The 12,786-nt window shown below is 39.4% G+C and overlaps 1 protein-coding gene across 1 annotated transcript in view; it reads right to left on the minus strand.

The window, feature by feature from the left end:
* The window catches only part of RPAP2 (RNA polymerase II associated protein 2), a 70,868-nt gene that overhangs the window by 20,457 nt on the left and 37,625 nt on the right, over positions 1-12,786 (minus strand). The window contains exon 11 of the mRNA XM_056844742.1: positions 6,696-6,764. Within this exon, the coding sequence (XP_056700720.1) occupies positions 6,696-6,764 (69 nt within the window). The remainder of the gene's footprint in view (positions 1-6,695; positions 6,765-12,786) is intronic.

Raw genomic sequence — 12,786 nt, forward strand, 5'->3', positions numbered from 1 at the left:
AATTTTGTGTGGGACAATAAATATACCCCAAATACAATTGGTCTAATAGTAAACGAGTGGTTTGCGCCAATTGTAAAAGCAGCAAAACTAGGCCACCGACAGAGAAGGTACCTACTTGAAGACTCACTGGAAACTAAGGCTTTGTAAATTAACTGAAAGAAAAAGTCCCTGCCTCCAACAGTCTGATGAGGTCTAAATATGGTCCAGCGGCACAGAATGCTTTAAGAGTTGGTTAAAGGAGAGCACTGAGAGCTTTTAGAATCCTGGAAGAGAAGATCTGGGGAGTTTTTCCCCTCCCCAAAATTGGTTCCCCTTTCATGACTGCTTGGAAGTTCTCAGCTTGCATATAAGGAAGAGTTCTGAGTAAGAAAAGCATGTACACATACCCCTTCTAACTTTAATTCAATGAAAAGTCACTGGATCTAAAATATTAGAGGATGTGTTATCAGTAAAGATGAGCCCTTCTTTAGAAAATTATATAATGGATTGACACTTTGAACAGCCAAGGCTCTGGTTAACAGCATGTTTTCCTTTCAACAGATGGACAGTGCTTCAAGTCTGCAAATGTTTGTATTTCACATATTATGGTTAGCTATTAATAGGAAGTGGGTACATTTTCAAGAGCCATTTTCACCACAAGTATGTGATATATTTTACCCTGGAATATGTTTCAGTCAGGTTTGTTCAGTGGGTGAACCCAAACTAACTTCCTTGACAAACGTTTATGTCTAAATCCTGTTGGTAACAGCCCAACAGTAACGCCAATATATACTTTTTTTTTTCTTCACAACTACTCTGAATACAATGTATGTGTCTCTTTACACAAGGTGGAGGATGGACTTTTTGAATTACACTTAGCAAATTTTCTTGATTTGTTTTGCCATATAGCACACACAGTCACTACCATAACATGGGGAGCGGGATATACATAAAATGTAAAACTATGATTTACATTCACATAGTAAACCAAGTCTTGTGTGAAGAATGCCAAAAATCCAGGAGTCTGTTCTTGCCTTAGAGGCATTTGAGTGACAGCCAAAGGGAGTCCTGGGAGTGGCCCTAGTGTTACATTCAGCTCTCAGTCGGACAGTGAGTCAGTTCAGCTCCAGAGTTCAAGACGGACAGAGCTCTGACAAGGTAGTGGCAGCTGTGTGCTGGGTGAGGATTCGTCCTCAGGAGTAAAACATCAAGGAACACGATTTTAAGTTGTCTGATTAATACAGAATCAGCAACTGGGTAATAAGGACGTTAACTCTGAGTGAATAGAGTGTGTCTCGGTTTTGACATTGGGATTTAGCTCTGAGGCATAGGAGAGTTCTCAAAATCCAGGGAGAGGAAAGTCATCTCAAGTATATTGAGTGATCCCTAAGTAAGGCTGAGGAGAATTAATCTGTGGAGTCCTGAGTAATCCCCGTCCAATTTAGGTGTTAAACTGGTGAAGAGTGTCAGGTAGTTCCTTACTCCAGAAACTGAAACTAGAGTGTGTTTTAAAGTCAACTCAAGTGAAATCTTAACCAGAAACTGACAAACAAAAACAAGCTTCTCAGTCAGTGAAACAAAGATCTAGCATCCTGAAGTGAAGTTAGCCATACCATCTAGGAGAACCAAACTTCTCTTGTGTATATATATGCTATTGTGAAAAGCCTACTCTCTGTTTGCTTTTGGAATATCCTAATACCTTTCTGAAATCCAGGTTTACCTGCCTAAATCCTCATCCTATCTATTTATTATAAATAAATTCCGGTTGTTTTGAACTTTTACAAGCCTCTGTGTGCCATCAAATTTCTGACAGACCTAATTTCCCTGGGGGGGGGGGGAATCCAAGTCTCCCTTCAATTCATCACACCTTGAAAATACAAGAATGTATGATCTGTTAGTTTAGGCCAGGCTTTATAAGGCCAGGCCCATGTAACTGAAGCTTTGCTTTCTAATGCAATAGGCCACAATTTAGTCATTGCATTTCTTTAAAGCAAAAACAATTAATTCTGTTTGGCAAGGATTTTAAAATGAAGTGAAATATGGAATTGTATTAGTTGCACAAGTGCACTACTATATAGGAATGCTATCAGGGGGTCACATAAGCCTCTGAGACCTTTCTCAAGTTCCATTTGCTTGAAGACAAAACCTTCTGGAGAATGAATTTAAATATACTACATAGTCAACACTTCCTTATCTTAAATGTTGCATCAAAATAAAGGAGTTATTGTTTACTTTAATTAGGTTTGTAACTTTGATATGCAACATTTCATTTGTCCCTTGTTCACTTTAACTGGGATCTAACCTTTAGAGAAAACAAGAGCAAACAATGGAGAAAGAGATCAAAACACTTCAGAACAACTATTTATTTTAGTAAATCTGTAGACTGCTTTTTGACCATACTTGCTCCCCAAGTGTAAATATTTCAAATGAAGCAGCACTGCTTTTGTTAAAACGGTTTGCCTACTTGCAAATATTTCTTTGCGGTCAGTTACGACCCAGATGTAAAGGAAGGAAGGTCATAGAGCCACCATCTCATCCCCAGTATGGCATAACACTTTTAAAAAATGTGAAATAAACCCCCCTTAGATACATAAATTAGATACATAAAATTTACTAGCGTACAAGTAAAGAAGCATTCTGTAGGTGCCTTGAAGCCTTTACAGGCAATAGGGGGCTTTATCCTCTGCTAGTATATACAACAAAGCACTTGCATGTAGAGGCTTCAGTCTCAGTATTCCTACTCCTTACAAAGCAAACCTCCAGAGCCTATGTGCACATGGTATATTTTCCCAAAGTGCATGTCTAGCAATGGCTTTCCTTTAGCGATCAGGAGAGTTTCAAGTTTGCTTAACTACAGAGCCCCAATGCTTACCATACTAGTCCCAGAACATCCAGAAAGTCTCTAAGGCTTTTAATAGATGGGAGGAAACTGTTGCATTGGCTTTGCAGATTAAACTGACCACAGTTCACTGGAACCAGCCCGATCAGATAAATAAAATGAAAGCAGACGTTTCTGGAAATTATCCTGAAAGCTTTCCATTAGGCTGTACCAGGGGTATACACTAATAACAGCCAAGCGTCCAGGCTGGTGTAGCACAACTCTTCACCAATCCCGACCCATCTTTAAAATACTGTTCTAGTATCTATTTAGTTGCTTCATTTGATATCTAGCAAATATCTCTGGGGGAAAAGTTGTATCTGCTAACAGTATATTTTTATTGCAATCATCAATACTTTAATTCTGTAACAGCAACCTGGAAGAACAGTCTCAATGCTTAGTACAAAGAACTGCTAACTAACCCTTAGCAGAGATATCAGCAACAAAGGCTAACAAGGCATCTAGCCATTGCTTGGTTCTGATAGAAGTTTTCTAAAATGTCATACTTAGGGTTACGGATATTATTCAGCTAACAAATTGCAAAATCTAGATACACACACACACATGTCTCAGTGCACAAACTCAGATAGCAATGGGCTGTTTAAGGATCATCCTGTTGGTAGGCATAAATATGGGGAGGGAACTGTGTCAATTCATCTGACCTGCTTAATATGTAATCAGTGTTCTTAGAACCAGCACCTACTTGTGGCAGGGGGATCAGATATCCTAAGCTCTAGATGTGAGTCTGATTTCTTTACAGTACATATGCCATATGCAGCCTTCACATGAATAACACTTTGTGCACACAGAAATAGATTGGCCGGTTTGTCTTGCCAGTCTTCAAAGGATTGCCTTCTTACTTATATAAATCTCTGTGCCAGGAAGGGACATCTATTAATAATGTTCTTGTTTTCGATATACACCACAGCTTTAACATTTCTGGAAGAGTACGACTGGATCTAGGAGAATATTTCCCTTCTGAATTCATTTTGAGGCCAGATAATTTCTGTAAAAGACCCAGGGTACAGTTCTCAACTTTAAGCAACACAAAGGTCCCCATTATGATTTAATTTTTTTTTGCAGGCCTCTTCCTTCCTCCCTTCTCAGCACCTGCCAATCATTGGGCAGCTCCTTTGCCTCAGAAATGGAACAGAAAGTGATTGTGCCACTTTGTCCTTCCTTCTCTTTGCCTCCTGCCTGACAATTGTCCAGGCAGAAGACAGACCATAGCCTCCTCTGCTGACCCCCAGCCCTTTTCAAAATGTATCCAGCAAAACCTGCATCTTGTGCACACTTGCACTGGAGAGGACCATACAGCTAAGTAGTCATCTGATTGCTGGTTATGAAATCAGGCTGATTTTCATCTCATGATGAGATTAGTAACTTTTCCTGCACATGTCATCGGCACAGCCAATTTAAAGATGAACATTAAACTGGCTCCAAGACCAGTGTGTAGCCAGATATTTTTAATGTATGAAGTTGTCTCTAAACCTTGCCCTTTTAGGGCCAGATAGGGTTGCCATCACTTTATTGCACCATTTTGTCACAGACCCAAAGATGGGGATGATTCTATTTTATTCTCAAATTAAGTAAACTACAGTGCAATCCTAAACTCTGTTTAGGACTGCACGGTTAGCCATGAAGTTCATTGGGTGACTTTGAGCCAGTCACTCTCTGCTAACCTGTGTGGATATTTGAACTGTTGAAGTCCAACACACCACAACAACAGCTCCTACTTATGAATGCTGTATCTGGCTCTTACAGAAGAAAAATGTGACATTGGGTCCCCTGTTTGGCAACACAAACTTACTCTTCCTAGGAAGGGGAATTACTTTGGAGGGGGGCTTAGAGAATTTATATTTGGAAACATTTACAGCTCATTGCAGAGACACACATATTTGCTTGTGAACAAAACAGGCACCCTTTTATTAAATGTAAAGACACCATTTGAAAAATTCATAAGATCCGTTTCACACATTAGGAACTCAACCAGAAAAGTGTATCGTAAAAAAATGACAAAAGATTTGTTCTTACAGTCAATAAATAATTGATACCAAGGCCTTCAAGTAAAGTTACTTTCTGTGTTCTGATTTAATGAATCATTTGAGCAGTATCTGGCTGGGGTGACACTGATGTAGGACTCGCTGGAGCCTACTCTAATGCCTTCTAGTATAGCCTTCCTTGGGACACCAAAAGCAGAACAATGTGTCAGACTGAAGCAATATCAAAGTAAGTGCAGTTCTGGGGATGCTATGTGGTTGGCCTATAACACATTTCATTCTGTGAATGGCTGGTAAGCACTTCTCTGTCCTAGAGACTCCAGTGACCCAGCAAGCCCAGAAGAAAAAGCAGCAGTGCAGGAATAAAAAGCCTTGGAAATAAGATTTTTGCAATCTTGTATTTCAAGCTGAAAGGCACACGAAGATGGCTCAATGGTTTCAGCTTTACTAAAAGGCAAACCATGACAGTTTTTAAGCCACCAGTGATTTGTATTTTTTTCTTTTAAGAAGAAATGAAAGTAATTTCCCCCAATATATACTTTCATTTGGGAAGCGGTTTCTATTACTTGAGAATTTACTTTCCTACTATTTAACTTTTAAGAGCGGGACTCAGAAAAGCACTCCAGCGATGGTATCTTTCCATCCTCCTGCTCCTGATCAGGAGGCATTGTGATAGGTTAGAGTAGTTACACAACCTTGTGATCAGGAGTACAGCTCCAGTGGTAGCTGCACAGGCTGTGGACCACACAGAATAGCCCCCAGGAGTACCTGGAGGTTGTCTGTACAGGGAGTTGGAAAAGGTACAGCATTAGAATCAGTGATATCGATTTTCTGGGGAAGCCGAGCTTGGAAAATTTTCCCATGCAAAATGCACTGGTATCTGAATTAGCATGTTATGTACAGTAAAACCAAAAGCATACCATGTTAATTTTACACACTTATAAAGATCTTTTAATAAATTCTAGCTACAAAACAAATACTTGATTAGGTAAAATAATCAGTAAAGCACACACACTGGGGTGACACTGATGTAGGTCTCGCTGGAGCCTACTCTAATGCCTTCTAGTATAGCCTTCCTTGAGTCCCCTGTTTGCCCACACAAATTTACTCTTCCTAGGAAGATGAATTACTTTGGAGAGGGGCTTAGAGAATTTATATCTGGAAACATTTACAGCTCATTGCAGGGACACACATAAAGCCAAACAGGGTGTTTGGGGATTTGGCTTAATGGAGAAGGAGCCTAGCTGCTTTTATAAGCCTAGGTGACCATCTATTCCTTCAGGGCTAGGACAAGCTAGCCACACTGCACCAAGCCAGGCACAGCACAGACTTTTATGTCCAACCCACAATGGGTCAAGAGATTTCTGTTTTTTCTGCTTGGGACTTACGGAAAAGGTGAAATAGGACTGGGCCCCTGGCAGGACCCAACTGATGTTAATTGTTCAATGTAGTGAGCAAGTAGATGTATTTGACTGGGCTAGACCCTCACAGCTAATTGCATCAAGTTGCCCAAGTTCAAAGGAAAGTGTTCTCCCTCAAATATCAGGCTGCGGAAGAATGCCAGGCTATTTGCAAGTCCAGCAGCACTGACTTTACTGCTTGTTTCCATTTCTCTCATCGTTTCTGCAAGTCCTGTCACCTCTGCAGCTGTTAACAAGAGAGAGGAAATAAAACTGGCCAGGCTAGAGGTCAAATTACGAAAGTCCCTTTCTTACTTAAACAAACTAACCACTCAACAGTTCTGAATATTCTTCACAGTAATTATATTCAGTTTATTTCCAACAGCTCAACAAATGTTATGTATATTGAGAAGTAGTGAATTCCATTAGCGTACTTACACAGACAACAGCACAAGGGCAATAAGGGTCCATTCTGGAATTTTGTGAATAATATTTTTATTTGTTAACCTGAAAAACACAAAAAGGAAAACTCACGTTGGTAATTGTATTAATTTCAAAGACCAGACCAAGGTTTCTTTATACATGGGCACATCTAGACTGCAACAGAACGGGCCTATGTTTTCATGACTTCTGTTCTCAAGTGTCACCAACTCATACAGAAACCTTTACAAAGGTAAGATACTATAACATAATTTTCCCTGGGTAATTGACAATGAAATTGGGTTGTCTCATGGTGATATCACAGAAATAAGATTCGTCCTTTTCCTTTTTACCTGACTACAAAAAGCTTGAACTTGACTGCAAAAAGCAAATCAACTCCTGTGTACCCAAGAGGGGGAAAAGGTAAAAGATACAGAATGTATATTTAGTGCTGTCCACAGGAAGTTAGGTGGACAACTCAGTTTCAAAGCCCTGCTACAAGCAGCTTCTTTTCTATTAAGTGACAGTTTTGAGGTTAATGTTGCTGTCAGTGATGCTGAAGGCTGATAAAGAATAGAGTGTCTTTCAGAATGTTAGCTGAGTAACCTGGACTGAAGGTGAACCTTTATTCTGCACATAGTGCACCCAGAATTGACTCCTGGTCAGGTACGCCTGTTGCACTGCTGAAAATATCTGTCATCAAATCAGAGATTACAATGGAATTAGATTAGGTTTTCACTGGTGCTCATGATTGACCAAAATATTAATATTTGGATTTTAAAAATAGCATGAAGAAAGCCTGCAACTGGAACCCCCGCCCCAATACACTGCACATACAGAAGCTTCCCATGGGGCTCTTGGGATGCAGACATAATCCTGTGAATCACATCCAATTGGTAACATGGCTCAATAAAGACACGAGTCCATCTATGAAGTCACATCTGTGTCCAAGGATGCAAGAAAATGCAGCACACAAACAACAATATTTGTGGTTAGAGTGTACAACACATGCTTATTTTCCTATAGTAGAAAAGCAAACAGAACAATTAACCCACACACACCCCAGTAACATACTATCTAATTAAGCTCCTGGCTTTGAGTTATTTTAACTACGTTTCTTTCCCCCCCCCCTCTGATTCTTTCCCACAGTTTTGAAAAACATTCTGAAAAGAAATGGCTGCTAAAGCATTTATCTATGTGGAAAGGGCAGAGAAAAACTATACAATATAATAGTGTTATAAATCAAGTTTAAAAAATCTTCAACTTTAGCCAATGAAATTTACTAATCCCTATGAGATTCTTGCTTCATAGTCCTTTAAGGAAATCAATGACTCCATTAAGAACAAACCTTATAACATCGATTAGGTTGTAATCCTACATGTATTTATTAGGATATAAGTTCAACTGAACTTAAGGAGACACAGCATCTTTAGAACAGGTGCATAAAGAACAAAGCAGGAAAATGTCCTCTGTGTAAAGCAAACACTTGCAATACCACTGTATTTTCTTGTTTTGTGAATAAGAGACCAGACAAAGGCTGAAGGTCTAGACTCAATACTGGTGACAGCGATAAACACTTAAGAATGCCTGACAGAATCATCCTGACAGGCAATTCATATGTAACCTTCCAGTTAATCTGCCTTGATGAGACAGAATGGAAGAGACAGCTCCAAAAACACAGGGGAGACCTCTGTCAAACAGCACAGAAAGCAGCAGCTTTGTTTCAATACCCTACAAGAAGACATTATTGATCAGAGTACAAAAAGGCATCATTCTTGTACACAAATTGAGGGATGCAGTTTATTTTGTGTCAATTAACTCTCAGTGTCAGTATTGATTGGCAAGGTCTCAACACTAGTTGTTGCCATTAATATGCTACTTAGAGTGGAGGTAGAAGACACCAATAATCTGCTCAAAGGAATTGTGCCAAGCCAGACAACACAGTCACTAGACTGGCAGGAGCTGTCAGGGCTCTACAGTCAGAAACCTTCCAACACCTGTCCCAGAGAAAGTTCATCACCTGTGCAGTGGTACCGAAGAAGCCACTTCCGACTGAAGCAAACAACCTACAGGTGTGATGCCTTTAATAATAAGTAGTAGAGAAAGGGCAGTCACTTTCAGTAACAAGCTGTATGTCAACACCAAGGCCTCAAAAGAGCTTTCAGAAAATGGTCAAGAGTGTGTCCCATGGAGAAATGGTTCATTAGTTCTAGGCCTTTGCCTGTCAAAAAAGCTACTGCTGGAGACACAGGAAAAGTCATTATTTTTCATGCTCCATCTTCTTTAAAGTCAATTTTCTTAGCCCATTCATATTTGCTGTGCTAGTGAAAGACCAGAGGAGAAAATTCTAAAATGCACCTATTAGCTTGTATGTAGAAAGCCCATAAGTGTTTCCAGGTTGTCACCAAGGATGGAAATGATGGTTGTTTGAGATGACAGAGCTCCCCTTTGGGCTGTACAGTGTGGTTGATGGAATTAACACACGAGAAAGCAGAAAGGCAAGGAATAAATAATGATTATTCCTGTTACAGATTCCCCGTGTTTCTCTGAATCTGCTGTGTGCCCTTGGACACACTGGACAGACCTTAGTAGTCCCTGCCATCACCTAGAGAAATTTTTCAGGTTAGGTTGCTCTAAGCAACTCAACAATTCTTCTCCTTAACATACATTCATACGTGTACACGAGACAAGGTAGTAGGAATTCTATAGGCACAACCATCAGAGGTTATATTCAAAATGTTCAGGAGCACCAGAGGTTCTAGAACATTTCTCCTTGTCCAAAACAAAGGAATTGAAAATCTGGGGAATACATAAAGGCAAAAGAATGTTGGAGGGGAATTAAGACATCTGCTGGGGGGCCTTGGACTTAGAGGGGGATAATAGGGAGCCATTTGAGAAGCAGATGGAGAGCCCAAAACAATGAGATATGGATGATGTCAGGCCTGGGGGTGCAAGGCTTGTGGTGTTTGTATACTAATGCCCAAAGTATAAGGAATAAACAGGAGAAGCTTGAATTTCTAATCTGGATGGAGGGATATGATTTAATAGGCATTATGGAGACTTGGTGGGATAATTCTCATGATGAGTGTGGCAGTAGAGGGATAAGAGTTGTTTAAAAAAACGCAAGAGTCGCAGGAAGAGGTGTACAAACAGTATTAAAGATTTAACAATAATTCTTTTAAATGCTTTTTTTTACAAGATCATTGGTTAATTGAATACTCAGGGAGGAAAAAGCTTGCACAGAGAGTAGAGTGCTTTTCTTTCAAGATATACACAGACTTTATGTGAAATTACCTCTAATAACCTTATCAGAAACATCTAATGTTGATGGGCGCTAGAACACTGATACCAAAAAAGTGTATAATCTAGCACTTTCTTATTTACTTTAGCTTTCGTAAGAAACGGCTTAGCCCCTAATTATACTTTAGGTTCCAAGTTCTAGGGAGCCATAACCTGGTCCTCCCCTACTTTAAATAGAGATCACAAAAACACTTGTTTTGTGTGTGTGTGTGTGTTTTAGTGGCAGTCAAATTGGAGAGCAGGTTCAAAGTTTGCAAGTTAACCTCAAAATGTGTCTAGTCAAAAAAAAGGAAAGAGGTATAGGTTTCTATCAACAGTAGGCAACTAAATGTGATGGACTTCTTGGAGGCAGAAAACCTGTCCACTATCACCCCCAACTCCCCAAGTTCACTTCCTTCCGTTTTTCTCCCCCTGCCCTCCACCTCGCTCCCTTCTGATTCAGAAGGTATGCCAGAGCTGACAGAGATAAGCAGCTCTACTCCAAAGTAAATCCCATTTTATTCAGGTGGGCTTATGCCCAGGAAAGTGTTCTTAGGGTCTGTGGCTGCAATCCTTTCTTTTTAGGTAGCCATAACCGTTTTGTTTGGGACAAAGCAGAGCATGAGGTACTGAATCTAGGCTCAGAAGGCTACATTTTAAATATAATTTATTAAAGAATGTGTGCCCCCATTTTTCTTTCCACCTGATCAAGGGCCCAAAGATATCTTTGACCCATAGGACACTAGTTGTCAACCCCTGCTTTGTACTGAAAAGCCCCTCATATTGTTTGCAACTCTTTGTATGTTGGGTCGTGTAGACTATGGCATTTTCTACTATACCAAATCTTATTGATAACCCTTTAATATACTGTGTTTTTAATAAGAAGATAATGTTATTTACTTATTTAGGTCATTGTATGCTGCAACTGTTTGAGGCAGCTCACAACAAAAACAATAAAACAAAAACAATTAAGACAGCAAAAAGAAGTCAACAAACCAAATCCCACAACAAAACAAATTAACACAGTAGAATAAATAAGAACAGGTCAACAAAAACAAGCCAAGAAAAACAAGTCAAGGAAAATAGACAAAAGCCAAGGCATAAAAGAGCACAAAGCAAACAGAACATTCTAAAATGATATTAATAAAACAGTCCTCAGGGTAGGAGCAGACCATAAAACAGATAAAAAGAATCCCTTAGAGAAAAGCACAAGTGTGCATGTGTATATATACTGTGTATATGAAGTATTATTCCTGCAACTATGAATAAACTAAGAATGCCATACAATCATCTTAACAATTAACTAAACAAATGGAGTTCAGATTTAAAAAACACACAACACATTTGCCAACTTCTTCATTTAACCAGGATTCCTATATTATTTTTCCCTGCCTCTCTCTTCAACCAAAGGCCCCAGGTGACTCTGGAGATTATTTGACATCTCTGTTTTTATTAAGAAAGCTTACAGGCACTTGGGGACTTTGCTTAGGAAGAACTACTATAACTGTTCTAAAATGTCTCCAGAGGACTCCTCAGTGTACTTTCCAGCAGTGGCGACTGAATAAAATGGTGAGCAGAATAGGATGAAAAGCAAGTGTTCCTTTAAAAATCAACAGAGCTGAAAATTGCTGTTGCTCTGTTCACAATATACTCTTTTCCCTTTAGGAAAAAAAACTCCCCTACATAATGACCATGTGCTCTGGTCTTTTGGAACAGGGCTTTTCTCCAGTTCTTAGTCCGAACGTTTTTTGTTTTTTTTACCAGCACACAAACAAAATAAAAAGAAAATACATCATCTAAGTCAAATGATATTTTCTATATCTTCTTTTACTCTCTATTGCAATTTTGGCTCATTTATATAATGCATCAAAACCATAAACTATGAGACAGTATACAGAAAAAAGTACTTAAGAACATAAGAAGAGCCCTGCTGGATCAGACTATCTAATCTAGCGTTCGGTTTTACACTACAGCCAACAAACGGCATAGAGGTCAAGGCCTCCCCCTGATATTGCCTAACACTTTGTTGCATAGGTTTACTGTCTCTGAATGTGGAGGTTCACCATGACTAGCAGCCAATGATAGACCTATCCTCTATGAATCTGTCTAATCCACTTTTAAAGCAGTCTATGCCTACGGCCATCACTACATTCTCTCGCAGCGAATTTCACTACTTCAATCACTCATTGAGCAAAGGATTATTTCTTTTTATTCATTTTGAACTTAATTGGATGCGCTCAAATTCCAGTATTTTGGGAGATGGACTTCCGGCTTCCGGTGTGATCCTGCAGGATGCTCGACGCTGCACTCCATATCTGGAGCTTTTATCTTTCTTTGTTTTAGCTTTTATTTAGGGCTTATTATATTTGTTTTTTTAATCTCCCGCTGCCTTTTTTAGGTCTACTCAAGCTCTTATCTTGTTTTCTAGTTTTATTGGCATTGTCTTTCTTTTCCTTCTCACCTTCCCCTCCACCTCCCTTGCTTAATTGTAAGGGTTTTAGGTTGGAGTGCAGGCAGTGCGAACAGAGTGTTTATTTTATCTATTTATATTTTATCTAGTTTATATATTTTATTTTACCTATTTTAGATATTATAATTATTTTTTGTTTTTTATTTTAAGCATTTTATCATGGAGGTTGATATGTAGTGGTGGCAAGGAAAGGGGGGTTTTGTAAGTGGGAGAAGCAAGGCGGTGGGCCACGGAAGGGCTTTTGTCTCTTAATTGAGCTCTATTACATTCCAAAGTGTTTGTTTTTAATATTCGGAGGACGCTCTCCTGCCTCTCCTTTTCTCCCTCTCATTCTGCTTTGAGGAACGTTTGCTTACTCTC

This window comes from Euleptes europaea, chromosome 2, assembly GCF_029931775.1.
Source record: "Euleptes europaea isolate rEulEur1 chromosome 2, rEulEur1.hap1, whole genome shotgun sequence".
Lineage (NCBI taxonomy): Eukaryota > Metazoa > Chordata > Lepidosauria > Squamata > Sphaerodactylidae > Euleptes > Euleptes europaea.